This window comes from Oratosquilla oratoria, chromosome 26 (genome assembly GCF_046742065.1).
Source record: "Oratosquilla oratoria isolate Oo_2021 chromosome 26, ASM4674206v1, whole genome shotgun sequence".
NCBI lineage: Eukaryota > Metazoa > Arthropoda > Malacostraca > Stomatopoda > Squillidae > Oratosquilla > Oratosquilla oratoria.
The window spans coordinates 48,472,413-48,494,912 of NC_134802.1; the positions used below are offsets into that span (position 1 = coordinate 48,472,413).

The following is a 22,500-nucleotide window of genomic DNA, read 5'->3' on the forward strand; positions in this document are numbered from 1 at the left end:
ATGTCTATGTTTTGGTTTTGTTTGTAGACAGAAGTCTTCTTTTACCTGAATAAAATCCTCTTGCGTCAGTCAAATAGAAATATGTGAAGAGCCTGCCAAAGCAAAATGGTCAATTATGTAAATAAACTCGTACAGAAGAGTTTAAATTCGATGTAAAAACCTGTTACTTATTCCTTATATATATCTGATTGATTACTAATTCATTTTTGTTCGTCCATTCATTTATTCATCTGATGATTTGTTAATCAATTTATCTTTTTGTTTCTTAATTTATAAAACAATTTTCGTCATTTACATATACCTCCATTTATTCACCCTTCGTTGACCAAGCGCACGAGAATCCAGAGCATAAAGTCTTCCTTTCTAATGCTCCAAATAGCTTCGCTCGTTTTTTATTCATTCCGTAGGTCAGTTGCTGGTTGGCCCAGTCACCCGTGAACGAGATATTGTGACACTCGAAAGTTTCTGGATACGGGAGGTCCCCCTCACTTCGTTAAGTTCAGCAACCTATACTGTAGGCCTGTTTTCTTTGTTTTTAATATATTTTTTTCTTTCGACTGTGTGATGTCACAGGGCCTCGTACGCTTGAAGAGAGATTGTGTGTGTGTGTGTGTGTGTGTGTGTGTGTGTGTGTGTGTGTGTGTGTGTGTGTGTGTGTGTGTGTGTGTGTGTGTGTGTGTGTGTGTGTGTGATTCACCTTGGTCTTTGGATCACGTGTTGGACTCGTGATCGACAGCTATTTCCCTCACGGAATAGAGCTCAGAGCTCGTATGACCGATCTATGGGTAATGCTGTGACCTTACACGCACACACACCCCCAACTCCCCGCCCACGAGAGTTGGAGTAACGACTCAAAGCGCAGTGATACTAAAATAATTTCAGCCCTGGGCGGGATTCGAACCCGGACCACTGTGACAGCAATTGAGATCGCTACCACTGCGCCATCAAGCCGTGTGTGTGTGTGTGTGTGTGTGTGTGTGTGTGTGTGTGTGTGTGTGTGTGTGTGTGTGTGTGTGTGTGTGTGTGTGTGTGTGTGTGTGTGTGTGTGTGTGTGTGTGTGTGTGTGTGTTCGTATGTGTGTCTTTTTGAGGCAACTCCTTTCCTCTTTTAACCTATTTCAAAGCATAATGTTCCAGTATCAAAAGAAGCCATGTTCCATGACATCGGTGTGTGTGTGTGTGTGTGTGTGTGTGTGTGTGTGTGTGTGTGTGTGTGTGTGTGTGTGTGTGTGTATGTTCGTATGTGTGTCTTTTGAGGCAACTCCTTTCCTCTTTTTAACCTATTTCAAAGTATAAGTTTTCCAGTATCAAAAGAAGCCATGTTCCATGACATCGGTGTGTGTGTGTGTGTGTGTGTGTGTGTGTGTGTGTGTGTGTGTGTGTGTGTGTGTGTGTGTGTGTGTGTGTGTGTGTGTGTGTGTGTGTGTGTGTGTGTGTGTATGTGTGTGTCTTTTTGAGTCCACTCCTTTCCTCTTTTAACCTATTTCAAAGCATAATGTTCCAGTATCAAAAGAAGCCATGTTCCATGACATCGGTGTGTGTGTGTGTGTGTGTGTGTGTGTGTGTTGTGTGTGTGTGTGTGTGTGTGTGTGTGTGTGTGTGTGTGTGTGTGTGTGTGTATGTGTGTGTCTTTTTGAGTCCACTCCTTTCCTCTTTTAACCTATTTCAAAGCATAATGTTCCAGTATCAAAAGAAGCCATGTTCCATGACATCTTCCATACCCCTTGTCTGTTCCAGCATTCCAGCTTTCCTTCTTCCATAATCTCTTACAACTCATCCTAATGAAAAATTCTCTTCTCAATTTCGTCTGCTCCACTTCTCACACAAATAACCTACCTGCAGGTCAGAAACATTTGTTTTATAATTCAGAAGCTTCTTCTTCGATCCTCCTTTATGGGCTATTGGTACCACATTGGCTCATTCCAAGTCCAGAGGCGCTCTTCCTTCTTCTAACGAACGCGCAATTAAGTTGTAAATCTTGCGTGTCGGTTCCTCCCTGTATTCTTTGTCTACCTCGATTCTCCCTTCAGGCTAAAAGAGTTTCTTCACATCAAGTGTCTGTAGTCGTTAACATGCCTCCTTCGCCTCCACATCCTTATCATGTGATTCACCACCACCACTTTAGTCTCGGATCACGTGTTGGACTCGTGATTGACAGTTATTAACCTTCTGGATGAGAGCTCGGAGCTCCTATGACCGATCTATGGGTAATAGTGTGACCTTACACACACACACACACACACACACACACACACACACACACACACACATACACAAAACTTCCCGCCCTCGAGAGTTGGAGTAACAACCCACAGCGCAGCGATACTGAATTTATTTCAGCCCTAGGCGGAATTCGGTCCCGGACCGCCGTAGTGGCAGGCGAGAAATCTAACCACCGCGCCACGAGGTGATAATACATATCTATTTTCTCCCTTTTCTTACCTCTTTATGTTGGCGGCGCAATCGGAAGTTTGCTACTCTCGCATTTCTTTAATTGCGGGTTCGAATCTCGCACGCCTCTCCGATTTCCAGCAGTCCAAGCGCATAATAAGACAAAGGTGACGGCTTCGGTCGCAGCTACTCAGCGTCACCTGGTGTAGGTTCCTCACCTGCCACCTTTCCTTAAACAAATTATTTTCCTTAGTGGAAATTAACAGGTAACTTTTGTTTCTCGTTACAGCCTGAGTTAATGCGTCTTCGAGAGTTCTCTTCTTTGAGTTTTAACTTGAAATTCTTTCTCTGTGACTCAAGAACTCGTTGACCAACCCCCCCCCCAAAAAAAAAAAACAGGTTAGGTTCACTTGTACCTTTGCCGATAAGATCTCTTTCAAGATTTTGCCTCTAGTGTATTCATTTCTAGATTCCTGTTTTCATCGGATGTCTTATTCTAGATAGACTATCGAGAGGTTTCTAGGACGAATCAAATCGTCAGGCGGCGGCCAGGGGGAGAGGAAAAGTGCCACCTGGTATGGAAGGACTACTACGCGAACATTACGTAATTTGGCGACAATAATACGCGAAATATTTACACGCTAAATTATCAGATTTCGGATTCCATCCACATGCCGTGATGCGGTCAGGTCAACTCAAGCTGGGGTCAAGCTGATTCAAGTCAGGTCAGGTCAGGTCACGCTGGGGTCAAGTTAACTCAAGTCAGGGTAGGTTAGATTAGGTCTGTTTATGTCAGATCAGGCCAAGCTAGGTTAGGTCAGATTAATTCAACTCAATCTAGATTAGGTCAAATAAGGTTAAATCAAGCCAGATCAGGTCAAATTAGGTTGCGTTGGATTTAGATTTAAAATTGAATTTAGGTTTAGGTTTAAGCTAAGGTTTAGGTTATGGTATAAGTTTAGGTTTAAGTTGTAATGTAGATTTAGGTTTAAATCTTGGTTTAGGTTTAAGCTTAAGTTTAGGTTTAGGTTTGGGTTATGGTTTAAGTTGTAATTTAGGTTTAAGTCTAGGTTTAGGTTTGAGTTGTAATCTAGGTTTAGGTAGGTTTAGGTTTAAGTTTAGATTTAAGTTTAGGTTTAGGTTTAGGTTTATGTTATAGTTAAGGTTTAGTTTTAAGTTTAGGTTTGGGTAATGTTTTAGGTTTAGTTTTAAGTTTAGGTTTAGGCTTAGACTTAAACTTAGGTTTAGGCTTAAGCTATGTTTTAGGTTTAGATATAAATATAGGTTTAGGTAATGGTTTAGGTTTAGATTTATGCTTGGGTTTAGATTTAGGCTTAGGATTAGGTTTGGAAACGTTTAGATTTCAGTTTAGTATAGGTTAGGTTGGGTGTGTTTTGTGTGTGTGTGTGTGTGTGTGTGTGTGTGTGTGTGTGTGTGTGTGTGTGTGTGTGTGTGTGTGTGTGTGTGTGTGTGTGTGTGTGTATTTTACCATTGTCTTGGATCACGTGTTGGACTCGTGATGGACAGCTATTTCCCTCCCGGAAGAGAGCTCAGAGCTCATACATGACCGATCTATAGATAATACTGTGACCTTACACGCACACGCACACACCCAACTTCCCTCCCACGAGAGTTGGAGTAACGATTCGCAGCGCAGCGATACTGAAATTATTTCAGCCCTGGGCAGGATTCAAACCCGGACCGCCGTAGTGACAGTCGGGGACTCTACCAACCGCGCCACCGAGAGTGTGTGTGTGTGTGTGTGTGTGTGTGTGTGTGTGTGTGTGTGTGTGTGTGTGTGTGTGTGTGTGTGTGTGTGTGTGTGTGCGTGCGTGTGGTCGAAATATGGGACCATTTGGGAAAGAATTTCGTACACGCAAATTTTGTAGCAACAAGGTGATTACATTAAGGCGTTATCACACCGGGCTATTTTACCTCCGACAGTTGGAGCAGATCTCCAGCTTTTGGGAAGGAATCTGCTATGCTGGAGGAAAATAATCTTCCTCCAGCATATTATTAATTGTTGAGAAAACAAAATAGTTCATTACAATGACTTTGACGGCGGAAAAAGTGCTGGAGGTGGGCGGTACCGCCGATTAATCGGAGGTTGGAGGGAAAACAGCCCAGTGTGATAACCCCTCAATTTTTTTTTTTTTTTTTTTTTTTTTTTTTTTTTTTTTTTTTTTTCTCAAGTCTTTCGTTCTCAGACATTTCATGATTCCGAACACAACGAGATCCAGGGACCAAAACAAAACAAACGACTGTCGCCAAGGGAAGAATCGTCGCTCTTAGACTCTCCTCCGACCTTGAAGTCACCTTTACCGCCACCGCCGCCCCGCCGCCGCCGCGACCGCCACCGCGACCGCCTCTTCGCCGGGGGGAATCGACGTCCTCTCTCCCCTTTCCCCCTCCCCCCTTTCCCCCCTTCCCCCTCTCCCCTTTCCCCCCTTCCCCCTCCCTCCCCCCCCCACACACACACAGGCTCTACCAGAAACGTATCCGGGACTTTATCTGGACCCCCAGAAAGGTCTCCTCCCCTCCCCTCCACCTCCCCTCCCCTCCCGTCCCCACCACCAGAAATTGACCTCAGTGTGACCTTTGGTCCCCTTCCATTCCGGGTGGCACTTTTACTTTCATTCTCGATGCCTCCGGGTGATTTTATTCGTTGGCGTGGGGCGATTTATTTATCTGTTTTATTCTATCTTATTTCATTTTATTTTATTTTATTTTATTTACTTATTTATCTTTTTTATAAGTACATGTATATAATATTATATATATATATATATATATAATATATACATATATACATATATATACACATATATATATTATATATATACATATATATATATATATAAATATATATATATATATAATATATATATATATATATATATATATATATATATATATATTTAACTAACACGCTTTTCTTTAACTTTCTCACTGTTCATCAATTTCTTCTTCATCGTTTTTCTTATATATATATATATTTTTTTTCCTTTCTTTTCTATTTATTCTTTTTCTTCATCTTCTTCGTCTTCTATTTTTTCTTCTTTTTCTTTTTTCTTTTTTCCTTCTTTTCTTTTTCTTCTTCTTCTTCCTTTTCTTCTTCTTTTCTTTTTCCTCTTCTTCTTCTTCTTCTTTTTCTTTTTTCTTCTTTTCTTTTTCCTTCTTCATCTTTTCTTTTTCTTTTTCTTCTTTTCTTTTTCTTCTTCTTCTCCTTCTTCTCTTTTGTCCTATTCTTCCTCTTCTTTTTCTTCTTTTTTCTTCCTTCTTCTTCTTCGTCCTCTTCTTCCTATTCTTTTTTCTTTTTCTTCTTCTTCTTTTTCTTCTTTTTCTTCTTCGTTCTCTTCCTGTTCTTTTCCTTTTTCTTCTTCTTCTTCTTCTTTTTCTTCTTCTTCTTCTTCTTCTTCTTCATCTTGTTCTTATTCTTATTCTTCTTTTTCTTCTTCTTCTTCTTCTTCTTCTTCATCTTGTTCTTATTCTTATTCTTCTTTCTCTTTCTCTTTTATTTCGTTCTCAATTTCATTTTCTTTGTATTTAATCTCACTCGTTTTAAAGTGATTTACAGTTTGGCATTGATGCCAAGGAGAGGCTGGGGCTATTAAACTAATAGAATTATCTCTACTTCTTCCTCCTCCTATTCTTCTTCCTCCTACTCCTCTTCATCTTTCTCTTCTTCTTCTTCTTCTCCTTCTCCTTCTTCTTCTTCTTTTTCTTCTTCCTTTTCTTCTTTTTCTTCTTCTACTTCTTTTTCTTTTTCTTCTTCTTCTCCTTCTCCTTCTTCTTCTTCTTCTTCTTCTTCTTCCTCTTCTTCTTCTTCCTTTTTCTTCTTCTTCCTCTTCTTTTTGCTATTCTTCTTCTTCCTCTTCTTTTTGCTATTCTTCTTCTTCTTCCTCTTCTTCTTCTCCTTCTCTTTCTCCTTCTTCTCCTCCTTCTCCTTCTCATTCTCATTCTCATTCTCCTTTTCCTTCTCCATCTCTTTCTTCTCCTTCTCCTTTTTCTCCTTCTCCTCCTCCCTATCCTTCTTCTCCTTCTCCTCCTCCTCCTTCTTCTTCTTCTCCTTCTCCTCCTCCTCCTTCTTCTTCTCATTCTCCTCCTCCTTCTCCTCCTCCTCCTTCTTCTTTGTGCCTTGGCATTTGTGTTTTGCGACGCTCGATCCCTAAGACACAGATGACAGAGAGTACGTGATTGAGGTTAGGGTCAGGCAGACACGACAGTCACTTTCCCTAAAGGGGGAAAAATAACAAAAAAATAAATTAAGAAAAAAAAAAAAAAAAAAAAAACTTCGAGCTTTCAAAATTCTGAAAATGTCTGAAGTAGAAGTAAGGACCGAATTAACCAAAATGAAATCTCTCTCACACACACACACACACACACACACACACACACACACACACACACACACACACACACACACACACACACACACACACACACACACACACACACACACACACACACACTCACACACTCAAAAAACTCACTTCGCAAAGACTGGACTGTATTACACCATTACCTTGACCACCTCAAAGTCTGTATAAGAAAAGGTCAACTCCTTTGGGAAAGAGAACCCAGCTGTATGACGTCATGAATAGACCCATCAATTGTCTGACGCGCTTCCTTATGAGGAGCTCGTTTTCTGGAGTGAAGTGACCTGCTCTTGTCTAGACCTACATACAAAGAATTATATATAGTACGAGTACATATATATATATATATATATATACATATATATATATATATATATGTACACACACACATACACACACACACACACACACACACACACACACACACGCACACACACCACACACATATATATATATATATATGTATATATATATATATATATATATATATGTATATACTTTTTGCACTGAAGATGTAATATACGAAAGCGCTCTGCTTCGTTAGTTTCTTTTTCCTAATGGTCTACTTTGCACGCACACGCACACACACACTTTTGCTTAGGTATTCATCAGAGCAACTTTCAAAACTTTGAACGATTAGACACCTAAGCATTTTTTAATATAAATAGGTGAGACAGCACAACCGACCAGACCTGATAACACTACCAAGATATTCCGCATACAGTCTTCTTCTTCTTCTTCTCCTCCTCCTCCTCCTCCTCCTCCTCCTCCTCCTCCTCCTTCTTCTTCTTCTTCTTCTTTTTCTTCTTCTCCTTCTGGACAATGCTGGTAAAAGACACAGATAGACGCACAAACAGACAGACACGAACAGACACGACCACAATATATGTGGGGTGGAGGGCCTCTGGGTAGCGACCGTTGGTTTTTTCTGTTGATTCGGTGATGTGCTGCAATAACACTCCGGGGAGATCAATAACAGCATCGGGAACAATAACAAGAGCGGCAATAACAACAGCCAGGTAAAACAACAGGAGGAACAAGAAGAACAACATCGTTAACCATAATAATTATAAGAAGAGTAACAACAATATCCACAACATCAACAAAAAGAAGAAGAAAAAGCAGAAGAATAAGAATAAAAAGTAAAAACAGAAGAAGAAAAGGATAAAGGAAGAAGATGAAGAAGAAGATGAAGAAGAACAAGAACAAGAACAAGAACAAGAAGAGGAAGATGAAGAAGAAGAAAAAGAAAAAGAAAAAGAAAAAGAAGAAGAAGAAGAAGAAGAAGAAGAAGAAGAAGAAGAAAAAGAAGAAGAAAAAGAAAAAGAAAAAGAAAAAGAAGAAGAAGAAGAAGAAGAAGAAGAAGAAGAAGAAGTAGGAGGAGGAGAAGGAGTAGGAGGAGGAGAAGGAGTAGGAGAGGAAGAAGAAGAAGAAAAAAGAATAAGAAGAATGTGGAGAAGAAAAAAGTGAAGAAGAAAAACACAACAACGACAAAAACAACAACAACAACAACAACAGCAACAACAACAACCATCCACCACTCCACCGGGCGCATGCAGCCAGCAGAAACTTCCCACCCTGCAAGTTCGTCCACCCAACACCTTGAGTCGAACTCCGGTTCCTCGTCTTCCAGAACGGAGAGAGTCCTGCAGACTCTTCCTCCTCCACGAAGTCACAAAGAGACTCTTCAAAGGAGACACGATTCTTCAGGAGTTGCCTCCGGTTCCTCCTCGTCTTCCAGAACGGAGAGAGTCCCGCAGACTCTTCCTCCTCCACGAAGTCACAAAGAGACTCTTCAAAGGAGACACGATTCTTCAGGAGTTGCCTCCGGTTCCTCCTCGTCTTCCAGAACGGAGAGAGTCCCGCAGACTCTTCCTCCTCCACGAAGTCACAAAGAGACTCTTCAGAGGAGACACGATTCTTCAGGAGTTGCCTCCGGTTCCTCCTCGTCTTCCAGAACGGAGAGAGTCCCACAGACTCTTCCTCCTCCACGAAGTCACAAAGAGACTCTTCAGAGGAGACAAGAGTCTTCAGGAGTTACCTGAGACCTCCTTGTCCTTCTCGATGTCCATGAGGTCACTCTTAAACTGAAGAGAATCTACTGAACTTAGCCAAAGCCAAGTCTCTTTATAGGTAAATGGGGTTATCACATTAGGATATTTTCCTCCAACCTACGATTAATCGCCGGTACCGCCCACCTCCAACACTTTTTCCACCGTCAAATCACTATGGTAAAGTATTTTGTTTTCTAAACAAAAATGTTATTTGATGTGCTGGGGGAAAATAATTTTCCTCCAGCATACCAGATACCTTACCGAGAGCTGCGAGCTGCAGATCTACTCCAACAATCGGAGGAAAAATAGCCCAGTGTGATAACGCCTTAACATCAGTGCTTCGAAAACGCTTTAGACTTCTCAAGGCGTGTTCTTGTGTTCGTTTGTTCTTATGTTCTTGCTAGTTAGTGTCTCTTTTCGAAGTTTACGTGTTTTACCTAATTGTAGGAAGCTCGCTGGCTGAGCGGGTTAGGGCGTCGTTACTTGCGGCGAAGGTCAATGGGATGGCGGTTCGAATCCTGCCACCGGCGAAGTTGAACCAAGGGCATAGTTTATTAAACTCCACGCAACAAATTCCTCTGTGAGGGTCACCGTCCTAACCTTCCGATAGGGGGAGTTTATGAGGTTAAACCAAATCATCATGTATTTACCAAACTATAATATACACGAAAGGAACAACTATCGGGTTGCCTCGTCTCTTATTCTCCAATATATCATACTTAGCTTCAAAAATATATATATGGTTCCAATTTGGTCTATATCTTTAATTTCCATTTATCATATCTAGATTTAATTCATGTGTGTGTGAACGTATCTGTGTGTGAATGAGTGTGTAAGCGCGTGTGTGTGTGTGTGTGTGTGTGTGTGTGTGTGTGTGTGTGTGTGTGTGTGTGTGTGTGTGTGTGTGTGTGTGTGTGTGCGTATGTAGGTGTGTGTGTGTGTGCATGTTTGTCGCGTTACATAATATCACCCTGTCTGCTGCAGAAACGGATTGAAAAAAAATATATAATAAAAAAAATTCTAAAACAAAAATTTCGAAAGATGACGTTCCGTCACCATATTGCAAGTCCTCAGGACAACAAAACTTTCGTGAGCTCGGGTCAAGAAGTCTGACATGGACAAAACCGCGCCAACCCCATCCAACCTGTGGGCCCCATCAGAGCCGCGGGAATTGAACTGATGCCAAGGCAAGGGAGGAGGCATCAAACCCCGGACCTCAGCCCAACCCAGCTTCAAGCGGACGGCCACTGACCCCGTGGTGGGTGGGGATGGGCGTGTGGGTGTGGATGTGGGATTTTTTTTTTTTTTTTTTTTTTTTTTTTTTTTTTTTTTTTTTTTTTTTTTTTTTTTTTTTTTTTTTTTTTAAGTGAGTGAGTGAGTGAGTGAGACGTCACTCCCACGGGCTTTGTTTGGGCCCGTGAGAGGGAAGGTTTTGAGGTGCAATATCACGGACACCTCAATCTGACCCACGTATCTATTATTCTTGGACGCTTGATACATTTCCAGAATACATTAGTAGTCTGTATGTAGAGTGATGTTTGTAAACAAGGTTGTGTGAATACAATAGCAACGAAAGATGTATTCATATACAGTGGGTTAGGGTCAATTGTCTGCAATTGCGGACAACATAGAAACCTATCTCGCTCAATCCGCTCAGCACTGGAAGTCAATTTTCCTTATATTCTGTCTGCCGCCAGGCGATTTTATTCATATCCGTGGTAGCCCCCTTCCCCGGTCCTGAAAGGGTTGTTGAAGTTGTTGTTGTTGTTGTTGTTGTTGTTGTTGTTGTTGTTGTTGTTGTTGTTGCTGCTGCTGCTGCTGTTGTCGTTGCTATTGGTGTCATTTTTTTGTTGTTTTGTTGTTACTGTTGTTGTCGTTGCTATTATTGTTTTTGTTGTTTTTGTCGCTCTTGTTGTTGTTGCTGCTGCTGTTGTAGTCATTTCTGTGGTGTCATTTCTGTTGCTCTTGTTGTTGTTTTATTGTCGTTGTTGTTGTTTTTGTTGTTTTTGTCGCTCTTGTTGTTGCTGCTGTTGTAGTCGTTACTGTGGTGTAATTTTGGTAGTTGTTGTTGTTGTTGTTGTTGTTGTTGTTGTTGTTGTTGTTGTTGTTGTTGTTGCTGTTGTTGTTATGGTTGTTATTGTTGTCATTCCCTAAACTGTCCTGCTGAGCAGTCCCGTCCCCTTGAGGAACGCCGCGGCTTAAAAGGAGTCTTCCCTCAAATCCCATATCCATTGTATGTTGTGCTGTTGGCGTGCTTGATTGTTTATAATACAGTCTTCCATAATGTGTTCCATAATATAGAGGTGATGTGTTGCATCCTGAACAGTTATCTGTGATGTGGTCATCCAGCCTCTTCTGGTAGCTTAGAAGGTCTGGATGGTTGAGTGAGAGAGCAGACTAGAGTGAAAGATATTGTCGAGGCAGTAAAAGAAAGGAAGTGGAATTGGGCAGGTAAGTTAGCGCGAACGACTGATGAGCGATGGAGCATGTGTGTTACTGAGTGGACGACGCGAGATAGGAAGCGTGGAAGAAAGACCAGACAGAATGTGGAGAGACGAGATTGAGAAGTTTGCAGGAGTGACGTGGCAGAGGTTGTTGCGGTCGTGTTAATCATGGAATGCTATGAAGGAGGCCTTTGTTTAGCAGTGGACTCAGGGTGGCTGATTTGATTGATTGATTGATTGATAGAAGGGTTGGGTGGTAGCCGGACCGGAGCCTGGACAAGGGGTGAGGTGATTCGGAATGTGGATATCAGGAGGTCGGGCATCCAGCAACCGATGGTGTTGGTAGAGCCCTTATATGCCTAAAATCCCTCCCAGGGGCAAAGTGCTCACCCGGGGCAAAATTCTCAGTGGCGCCACCCCACCCACCCCCACCGTCCCCCATATCGGCTTGCAAAATAATTAAATATATTTTAAAATTTGTATTCAATGTCCTTATTGCAGAAAGAATAAGGGGGGGAAATATTCCGTATTCTGTTGATTCCAACGCAGAATTCGTATGTTACGGTAAAATACTCAGGGATCCTTTGACCTTCTTTTGATATAATTATTTTGTCAGCCTTGTGAGCGGTATGTCCGGACTAGAATTACACCCCTCCTAATGGTCCCCCCCACCCAGGGCATATCACCCCCTAACCCCCCACTCCCCATGTGAGTGCCCTTGGTGTTGGAGCTTACGATGGCTGCCTCCTTGCGTACCGGTTGGCACTTTTATTTCTTGGTCTGGCTCCCGTCACCCGATTTTAATCACCTCCCTGACACCTCTTATATTATTTTACTTTTTTGTATGCTTTTAGTTTGTCTTTGCTTTGTTTTATTTTATTTTGTTTTATTTTATTTCATTTTTTTATTTTGTTTTATTTTATTTTATTCTGTTTCATTCAATGTTGTTTTATCTAATTCTATCTTATTTCATCTTATTTAACGTTGTTTTATTTCCTTCTATCTTATTTTATTTTATTCTATTTTGTTTTATTTTGTTTTAGAGTATTCTATTCTATTTCATCCTATTCTATTTTATTCTATTTTACTTTTTTATCAGACTAATTCATTTAGCTCTGTGGCATTCATGACATATTTTTCGTTCTTGCTGTGACATCACGTGACTGTCACAAGCCAGACCGTTTCCATTCATCTCCATGAGAATCTTTCCTCAGACAGTGAGGAGGAAAAGGAGTCGTTTCGGTCAGGAAGAGGAAGAAGAAGAAAAATTCTCGTTTAATATTAAAATTTATTACACTTAATGAAGACATGATCATCTAAGTGAATGTACACTGGGACACAAAAACCCCACGTAAACTTGGGTAGATATGTATATGCCCACCATAATCAGAATCAAAATAGAAATAAACAAATTACTCGCCTGCGACGCAAGGATGCACTTCGCACCCACGTAGAGCAGGGATTCGGGTTTTATTGCGTTTCCGATTGGAGAAAAATCAAAGGAATATATCTTTACTGTACTTCTGATTGGTGGAAAAAGAGAGCACGTTGTCCAAGATTACCTGTGAATTTTTGTGTTCAAGTTTTATGATGTATAGGATAACAGAGAGTATAAGTGGTAAAGGAGGAATGAACGCGCCATGATTGGACGGCGCTGACCATCTGATCGTTCAGAGATATTTTGATATTTCTTTTCATTATTGACGAGGTGGTCTCATCACTCGGTTCATTGTCGATCAGAAATTGTCTGATTATTCTTTTCATTGCCGATCAGAGATGGTCTGACTATGTTTTGTTTTCTCTTCGTTGCTGAACAGGATCACATGTCTGAAATAAAAATCAGACCCTCGGACTCTTTTCGTCTTTTCACTTCTTGTAGAAAAAGAAAAAGAAAAAGAAGCACCTTCGACCTCGTCAACCAGAATGATGGCTACAACGACGACCAACTCCTTGATGACCTACAACCTAGTATCAATCGACTGGCTCACCCCAAGTTGACCCAGGGGCACTCTGACCTCACCCTCAATTGAATAAAATCATCTGGCTTTAGCCAGATTAAAGTACATCAGGTGCAAGGTGGATACCAGTGGAACAACCAAAAGGTCCCCAAGAGAGTTCTTCAGACTCGAAGATGTCCCGAAGAGTCTTCCACGTTTTCGAGAAGTTCTTGGAAGCTGAGGACTCTCCAGGGAGTTTCAGGAGATACCAGTGGGGTAACCAAGAGGATCCCAAGAGAGTTCCTCAGACTCGAAGATGTCCCGAAGAGTCTTCCACGTCTTCGAGAAGCTCTTGGAAGCTGAGGACTCTCCAGGGAGTTTCAGGAGATACCAGTGGGGTAACCAAGAGGTTCCCAAGAGAGTTCCTCAGACTCGAAGATGTCCCGAAGAGTCTTCCACGTCTTCGAGAAGCTCTTGGAAGCTGAGGACTCTCCAGGGAGTCCCAAGAGAGTTCCTCAGGCTCGAAGATGTCCCGAAGAGTCTTCCACGTCTTCGAGAAGCTCTTGGAAGCTGAGGACTCTCCAGGGAGTTTCAGGAGCCAAAACCACCAGAGCTTCTGGACGTCCTCGAGGTCATCCGGAGGAGATGAGCGACGTCATCTCCCCCCGGAGGAAAATATTAACAATATAATCACCGACTGAGGTTCTTGTCGGAAAAGAAAAAAATGGCTTAATGGATCTTTACGAAATTTGACACAATACCACACATTCAGGATCCCGAAAAAGAATAAAATTTCAGAGTAGTCCGTCCTCAAAAACGTTCTATATTTTTAATTAATCTAAAGAAAAAAGTACTATAAAACCAGCCATAACAAATTACAATACACACTACCAAATATACGATATCATTCAACTAATCGCGTGCTTTTGGAGTTCCTACGGGCGGGTTGTCTTGTTCCTAATACTGTTGACGATATTCCTTTTTCTTCACATTTCTTTTTTCTTCGTCGGAACTTCCCCTTCCACCTTTGAAGGTCACTCCTCCCGAAGTAGACGGAGTGAGGAACTCTCGACTCACGCCCTAGACTCCACCTGCTGCAGGATTGGCTCCCTCAGGAGCATCGGCATAGTCGTAGTAGTAGTAGTCTGCGGGCAAGTCCTCAGGAGGAGGAGGAGGAGGCGTGGTAGTTGTTGCTCTGCGGCGAGGTGGTCTGTAAAGAAGGAGAATTGGGTTAGGGTCGAAGTCGTCAACAAGAATCATCGGTGGGGGCGAGGAGTTGCCAGAGCATAAGCCACGACAACACACATATATATATATATATACTGTATTTATATATATATATATATATATGCATATATATATATATATATTTATATATATATGTATATATATGTATATATATGTATATATATATATATATATATATATATACATATATATATATGTACACCAAGAGTTTTTCTTCCTTATAAGGGAGGTAGCCAAATCAAAAGTATGCACCTACTCCAACCCATTCCACTCCCATCCACCACCCTTTCCCGTCTCATCTTAGCTCCTCGTGGATGACGGGTCATCCCTGTATCCCGCCCACTGCCCTGGGTCAGAAACAATGCAGCAAGGCACAGTACATCCACAGCATGGCCGCTTCACTTAATCGGCGACCTTCCCACCCCTTCAGTCCCCTTATCCAGAAAAAGAGAAGACTGGGAAAAATCCTTTCGGGATACGTCAGAATATTCACACATCATCTATCTCCCGCCCCCCCCCCCCTTTTTTTTTTTTTTTTTTTTTTTTATTGGGTGCATTCAGGAAATCCCGTATACGGATAACAACATATATCATATTACAATGAAGATGCGTTCAAGTGGATTTTGTAAGTGTCTGGGGGATTTGAGAAGGCAAAGAGAGAGGGAAGGAAGAATAGAGGTAAGGAGGAAGGGAAGGGAGAAAGGAAAGTCACAGGAAACAAGGAAAGTGTTAGGAAAGGAGAACGGGGATGGGAAGAAGAAGAAGATAAAACCAGAAACTTCGCCAGCACCTACCCTGGTCTCCGTCTCGCTGGGGCCGGTGTAGGGTCCTCAGCCGCCGGTCTGGCAGCTGGTCTGGGAGCCGGTCTTTCTGGTCTACCAGCTGGCCTGCGAGCCACTGCTGGCTCTGGAGCTTCTGTTGCTGATTGACGGACAGATGAGGTGCTTCCTCCTGCAGGCCGTCTTCGCTTGATTTTGACATCGGGGTCTAGCCTGACGATGTTCTTCGGGACTTCGAAACCTGAAGCGATCGCAGCTGCGATGATGTCCGGGCCGGCGACGGCACTGGAGCCGGTGCCCAGAGTGGTGAAGTACTCCTTGAAGTAGTCGATGTAGTAGTCCTTGCTGAAGGAGGACGTGGAGGGAGAGAAAGGAGAAAATCACGAAGATGTTCGAAGGATGGACAATACGAAAAGCGTCTCGATGGACGAGAAGAGTTCGGGAATCATATTCGAAGTCAAAGAGTAACTCTTCCTTTACAGACTTTCATCTTCATCTGAGAGCCCTTACAAAGGACACTCGCTGTATCCTCCCGAAGGAGAGCCCTAACAAAGGACACCCGCTGTATTCCCCCGAAGGAGAGCCCTAACAAAGGACACCCGCTGTATTCCCCCGAAGGAGAGCCCTTACAAAGGACACCCACTGTATCGCCCCCGAAGGAGAGTCCTTACAAAGGACACTCGCTGTATCCTCCCGAAGGAGAGTCTTTACAAAGGACACCCGCTGTATTACCCCGAAGGAGAGCCCTTACAAAGGACACGCCGTAAGCCCCTGAAGGAGAGCCCTTACAAAGGACACCCGCTGTATTCCCCCGAAGGAGAGCCCTTACAAAGGACACTCGCTGTATCCTCCCGAAGGAGAGCCCTTACAAAGGACACCCGCTGTATTCCCCCGAAGGAGAGCCCTTACAAAGGACACTCGCTGTATCCTCCCGAAGGAGAGTCTTTACAAAGGACACCCGCTGTATTACCCCGATGGAGAGCCCTTACAAAGGGCACTCGCTGTATCCCCCACCCCCCCGAAGGAGAGTCCTTATAATGGACACTCGTTATATCCCACGAAGGAGAGTCCTTATAAAGGACACTCGTTATATCCCACGAAGGAGAGTCCTTATAAAGGACACGCCGTATCCCCCGAAGGAGAGCCCTTACAAAGGACACTCGCTCTATCCCCCCAAAGGAGAATCCTTACAAAGGACACTTGTTATATCCCACGAAGGAGAGGCCTTACAAAGGACACGCCGTATCCTCCGAAGGAGAGCCCTTACAAAGGACACTCGCTATATTCCCCCGAAGGAGAGCCCTTACAAAGGACACTCGCTGTATCCCCCCCCCCCCGAAAGAGACATACAACTGGACAGGGACTGAAACTTTCCACCCTCGCTCTCCTCCTCACCGCCTCATTTCTCACTCTATCCATCCTAGTAACCCCTACCATACTTCTCACACATTTCATCTCAAACACATTTAAACTCTTCCTCTCTTCCTCTCTTAAGGTGAATCACACCCACCCACGCCCATCTACCGACCCACGCCCACCCACCCACGCCCATCCACCCACGCCCATCACCGGATGAGTAACGTCACCACCGACCTCAAGGAGTCAAGTTGAATAAAATGAATAAAGTCCTCAGATAACAGAGGTCAGAGGTCATTTGTGAATCCAGTAGATTAACCCTTTCGCTACAGGGCGTCGGAGAGGAGTGCTCCCTTCGGCTGAATAAAATCGCCTAGCGGCAATTAGAGAAATCGAGATCGGGGGAGCTTTATTCATCTGGGGGATTAACCTCAGGGTAAACTAGGGTCCCCCTTCGACTGAGTAAAACCTTCTGGTGCCAGACGATTTTATTATTAATATTATTATTATTATAATTATGATTATTACTATTGTTATTATTATTATTATTGTTTATTGGTTATCTATCTTATTTTATATTTATTTTATTATTTTGTTTTATTCTATCTTTTATTTTATGTATTTATTTATTAAACTTTTTTATTTATTTATTTATTCATTCATTCATCTATTTATTTATTTATTCATTTATTTATTCGTTTATTTTATCTTATTATTATTATGATTATCATCATTACTGTTACTATTATTATTATTATTATTTATTTATTATTATTATTATTATTATTATTATTATTTTTTTTTTTTTTTTTTTTTTTTTTTTTTTGAAGGTCCTCCGACTTACCATTCAATGACATCCTTGGGGGATCCACAAGCTCCTATTTCGGGGTTGAAGACCTCACCAAAGGCGCAACCGCTCCTGCGTGGAGTCTCTCCATTGATGCACACATAGAAGTACTGACAGTCAGTCGAGTCAGGATACCTCGGGTGGGCAACGGCGACCGAGAGAGGCTCTTCGGGGCACGTGAAGTTGGTGACCTCTGCCAGGGAGAACAGGAAATAGGTCAAATGAGGGTTTGGCTAAGTTCAGGTCAGGTCGCCAGAAATCACGCCATCTTCGATCAGTGTCGTGGGTTTAAATGGCGGGATTTAGAAAGTTCCAGCCAATATTTGGTAACACTTCACCTGTCCTAACCTAACCCAACCTAACCTAACCCAACCCAACCCAACCCAACCCAACCTAACCTAACCCAACCTAACCTAACCTAACCCAACCTAACCCAACCTAACCCAACCTAACCCAACCTAACCCAACCTAACCCAACTTAACCCAACTTAACCTAACCCAACCCAACCTAACCCAACCTAACCTAACCTAACCTAACCTGACATAGCATAACATAACCAGGGACCTCAGAAACTCAGGAAATGACGTTAAAACCGTTGTCTTAAATTTGATAATAAAAAAAAATTCTTACCTACCTGGACCTTAACCTTAAGGTAATAAACAATGCCCTTCACCCTTCTCACCTCGAGGATGAGGTCTGTAGAGGGAGTTTCAGTGTCCCCGGCATGTCCCCTACATCTTATGTATCAGCCCACCAACTCCCAGGTATTTACTTTTCACTACATGAACGAAAACACTCGAAAACTGTGAACGAAACCCTTTAAAACTAATATCCCTTCCGCCCCAAGAAGTCCGTTTAGGGTAGAGCAGAAGAGGGAATTCCCTCGAGTGCGACGTTGCCAATTTGAACACCAATTATGGGGTCGTCACTGTCACTTGTCAGCCAGTGACGCCTCGACGTGGCACCATGGCGAAAAAGCGTTGTTGCCAAGTGTCATAGAATTGATTCAAAGAAAAAATAAATAAAACACCACAAAGATGGAAAATAAAAGAAAGAAAGACATCTACAAAGACTGACTTGGCAACATAGCTTCCGACCTACACCACGAACGGACACCTTGGCGCGTGCTATAGCGACAAATATATTTAGAGCGACCAGAAGAGGAAGAAGACGACTTACTCTCTGCCGAACATCCGGTTCTCCCGGACTGATTCGGCCATACACAGGTTCCGGTGTGGATGGAGAAAGCGAGTCCTTCCGGACACGTCAGTTTGGACCCGACTCCATCTGTGCAGTAGTAGAACTCGTTGCAGACGCTCGGATTGGCGTGGGGGAAGTAGCCGTTGGCCCTTGGGCAAACGTCCGTAGACTTGGGGGTCTCTGTGGGTGGCGAGAATAACAATAACAATAACAACAACAATAATAATAATAATAATAATAATAATAATAATAATAATAATAATAATAATAATAATAATGATGATGATGATGATGATGATGATGATGATGATGATGATGATGATGATGATGATGATGATAATAATATTAATGATAATAATAATAACAATAATAATAATAATAATAATCATAGCAACAATAATGATAATAATTACATTGATAACTAAAATCAACGACAATGACAACAATAAGGATAAGATGATAATGACGTTCATGATGACAACCCCCACCCCCCAAAAAAATGGAATAAATAGATAAACAATCAAACAAAACAAATAAACAAATCAGTGCCACTTACGAAGTTCAGGTCGTCCCTCACAGTTGACCTGGAATGGGAAATCGCACTTCTCGAGACGGGAGTTGAGGTCGTTGAAAACAAATCCGTCTGGGCAGAGTTTCTCCGTGATTACACCTTCTACGCATTCGTAGTAGAGATCACACTGAACGGCGTCTGCGAAATACCCATTCGGTAACGGGCAGTCTGAGGCGATTTGTTGTCCAGCCACTGAGGAAAGAAACAAAAGAACATCTTACTCTGAGTCTTACAAAGGATTACAAAGGCGGAGCATGCCGACAGGAGACCTTTTGGTCCATATCAAGGTCGGACACAATAACATCAACAAAAATTGGGAAATTGTGATTTACTTTCTGACCAGGTAACACAGCAACATCATCAACAATTGTGTAATTATTTCCTTTCTGACTGGGGAAAACACAACATCAGCAAAAATTGTGTAATTGTGATTTCCTTTCTGACAACAACAAAAATTGTGAAATTGTGATTTCCTTTCTAATCTGGTAACGCACATCAAAATTGTGAATTGTGGTTTCTAACAAGGTAACATATAACATCAACAAATATTGTGTAATTGTAATTTCCTTTGACAATAACATTTCTATCACAATAACATCAGTAAAAAATGTGTAGTTGTGATGTCCTTTCTAACCGGGTAACACAACATAAAAAATTGTGAAATCGTGATTTCCATTCTAAGCAGGTAGCGCACAACACAAAAAAAAATTGTGTAATTGTGATTTTCTTTCTAACCAAGTAACACACATCAACAAAAGTTGTGTAATTGTGACATACTTTCTAACCAGGTCGCAAGCACACGCTTGTAAATGAAATTATATAAGAAGAGGGGAACAGGACAAATATTTCTCGACTTGGAAGTACAGAAATTGTAAGATCTCGTCTAAATTCTCCATTAGCTGGAAAACGAAATCTTCGACGCTTTGCTAGTAAGTCAAAGTATCTTTCTCTTTTTTATCTAAACTGGACAAATTTAGATTTAAGAAGAAAATAGGCAAGAATTGGTTTACTAATAGTGTGGTCGACGAATGGAATAAACTTAGTAACCATGTAGTAAGCGCTGAAACTATCAGTTGTTTTAAGAAACGATTAGACAACTTTATGGATGGGGATGACAGGTGGTGATGGATACGGAGCTGCCTAGTGTAGGCCTTATGGTCTCTTGCAGTCTCCTTCATTCTTATGTTCTTATGTTCTTATGTTCTTAGTCTCCATTAGCTGCTGTATCCACTCCCAAATAGAAAGCGAAATCTTCGACGCTTTGCTATCAACTCAAAGTATCTTTAAGAACGTAAGAACATAAGAATGAAGGAGACTGCAAGAGACCATAAGGCCTACACTAGGCAGCTCTGTATCCATCACCACCTGTCATCCCCATCCATAAAGTTATCTAATCGTTTCTTAAAACAACTGATAGTTTCAGCGCTTACTACATGGTTACTAAGTCTATTCCATTCGTCGACCACCCTATTAGTAAACCAATTCTTGCCTATTTCCTTTTTAAATCTAAAGTTGTCCAATTTATAACCATTATTGCGAGTCCTGCCCTGTTTTAATATGATGACCTTGTTTGCACAACCCTTGTTAAACCCTTTGATCCACTTGAACACCTCTGTTAGAGTGGTCAACGAATGGAATAAACTTAGTATCTATGTAGTGAGAGCTGAAACTATCAGTTGTTTTAAGAAACTATTAGACAATTTTATGGATGGGGATGACAGGTGGTAATGGACGTAGAACTGCCTAGCGTAGGCTTTATGGTCTCTTGCAGTCTCCTTTATTATTACGTTCTTATATTTTTATGTATATTTAAACTAAAAAGCGTCCTCCATTAGCAGTCTTAGAAACTGAGATAAACGTAAAGATTACTTTTTTGTGTTCATTCATAAACGACATTTTTCCTCTGCGTCTTTGTTATTACCATATATGGAGTTCTTATTCCAGAAATCCTCGAGAAACTTGTTTACTCAAATGTACCAAAACAATGTCACCTCATCCATTTTCTTTTTCCTTGCCATTCAGTGTTTACACGTTTTCTTCCATATTCCCATTCTCTTTGTTTATATTATTATTGACGCTTAGATATCTAAATGCCTTCACAGATTATACGGTCGCGTCTGTCAAACGTTTCCTTTCAGAACCAGGAGGACCCGGATACAGAAAACGTTTATCATCTTATCATGATAGGCTTAGCAAGCCCCTCCCTCGCCCCCCCCCTTTTTATCTATTTATTTATCTATTTATTTATTTATCGATTTATTTTATTTTAATCTTATTTTCTATTGATTGATTGATTGATTTGTATATTTTGGTTTTATTTATCTGTTTATTTATTTATTCATTTTGTTTTATTTATCTATTTATTTTAATTCTTTTTTCTATTCTTTATTATCATTTTTTCCACCATTGTTCAAGCAACCCGGGATTTTCTCCGAAACAATACAGAACCTAACGTTCTCTACTCTTAGAATTTAGAATCCTTCCTTCTTTCAGCTAATTCTCCAGCTTACTAATTCATCTATAAAACATATCCAATGAACCTAGAAAAACTCTTCTTTGTAAAAACCGAGCCTGCCAGTGATGACGAAAAGGATTTTAAAAGATACAATTCCATCATTTCCAGTCAATATGTGGAGACATCATTTCCAGTCAATATGTGGAGAGCTACAGTCAAAAGCCTCAAAGCCAAGAAGCTTTGGTCACGTGGTTTGTGACTTCGTAAACGAGGTCAGACCGCAAACGAGGTCAACGCCGAACTCTTGGTTAGTTTAATGATAAACTGTGCCAACGTTGTCAACCACAGAGAGACGCAAAAGACTCTTTGGAGATTAGAGAGCGGGTAGAGAGTATGGAAAGAGCTCGAGAGTTTTTGAAAAAGCAAGATCTTGATGAAGACATACACGACGACCATCGTTGGGCCTGGAATTGTATTTAGAGACAGTTAGAGGAGATAGAATATAGATTGCTATTTGTATGTGCAGAAACCTAGGATTCATTAAGAAATAACAGGGTTTTTGTGGAGAGGCTGTGTGTATGTGTGTGTGTGTGTGTGTGTGTGTGTGTGTGTGTGTGTGTGTGTGTGTGTGTGTGTGTGTGTGTGTGTGTGTGTACGTGCGTGTACGTATGTGCACGTGTCTGACATTCTTCTTTTAATTCCAGCTACCACAAAACTATTCAATTCATTTCCTTTGTACCCTTATCGGGAGGTAATATCACTTTCCAAAAAAAATCGATTACTCAGTCTGCAATTCGACTCATAAACCTGTTCTAAATTCAGTCGGCTACGAGGCCATT

At 41.6% G+C, this 22,500-nt stretch overlaps 1 protein-coding gene across 1 annotated transcript in view; it reads right to left on the minus strand.

The window, feature by feature from the left end:
* Positions 1-14,019: 14,019 nt before the first annotated feature.
* Positions 14,020-22,500, minus strand: part of LOC143039532 (protein obstructor-E-like) — a 22,451-nt gene continuing 13,970 nt past the window's right edge. The window contains exons 2-6 of the mRNA XM_076209695.1: positions 19,192-19,398; positions 18,615-18,815; positions 17,432-17,627; positions 15,247-15,576; positions 14,020-14,414 (exon numbers count right to left, since the gene is read on the minus strand). Coding sequence (XP_076065810.1) covers positions 14,285-14,414; positions 15,247-15,576; positions 17,432-17,627; positions 18,615-18,815; positions 19,192-19,398 — 1,064 coding nt within the window. The 3' untranslated portion in view covers positions 14,020-14,284. The remainder of the gene's footprint in view (positions 14,415-15,246; positions 15,577-17,431; positions 17,628-18,614; positions 18,816-19,191; positions 19,399-22,500) is intronic.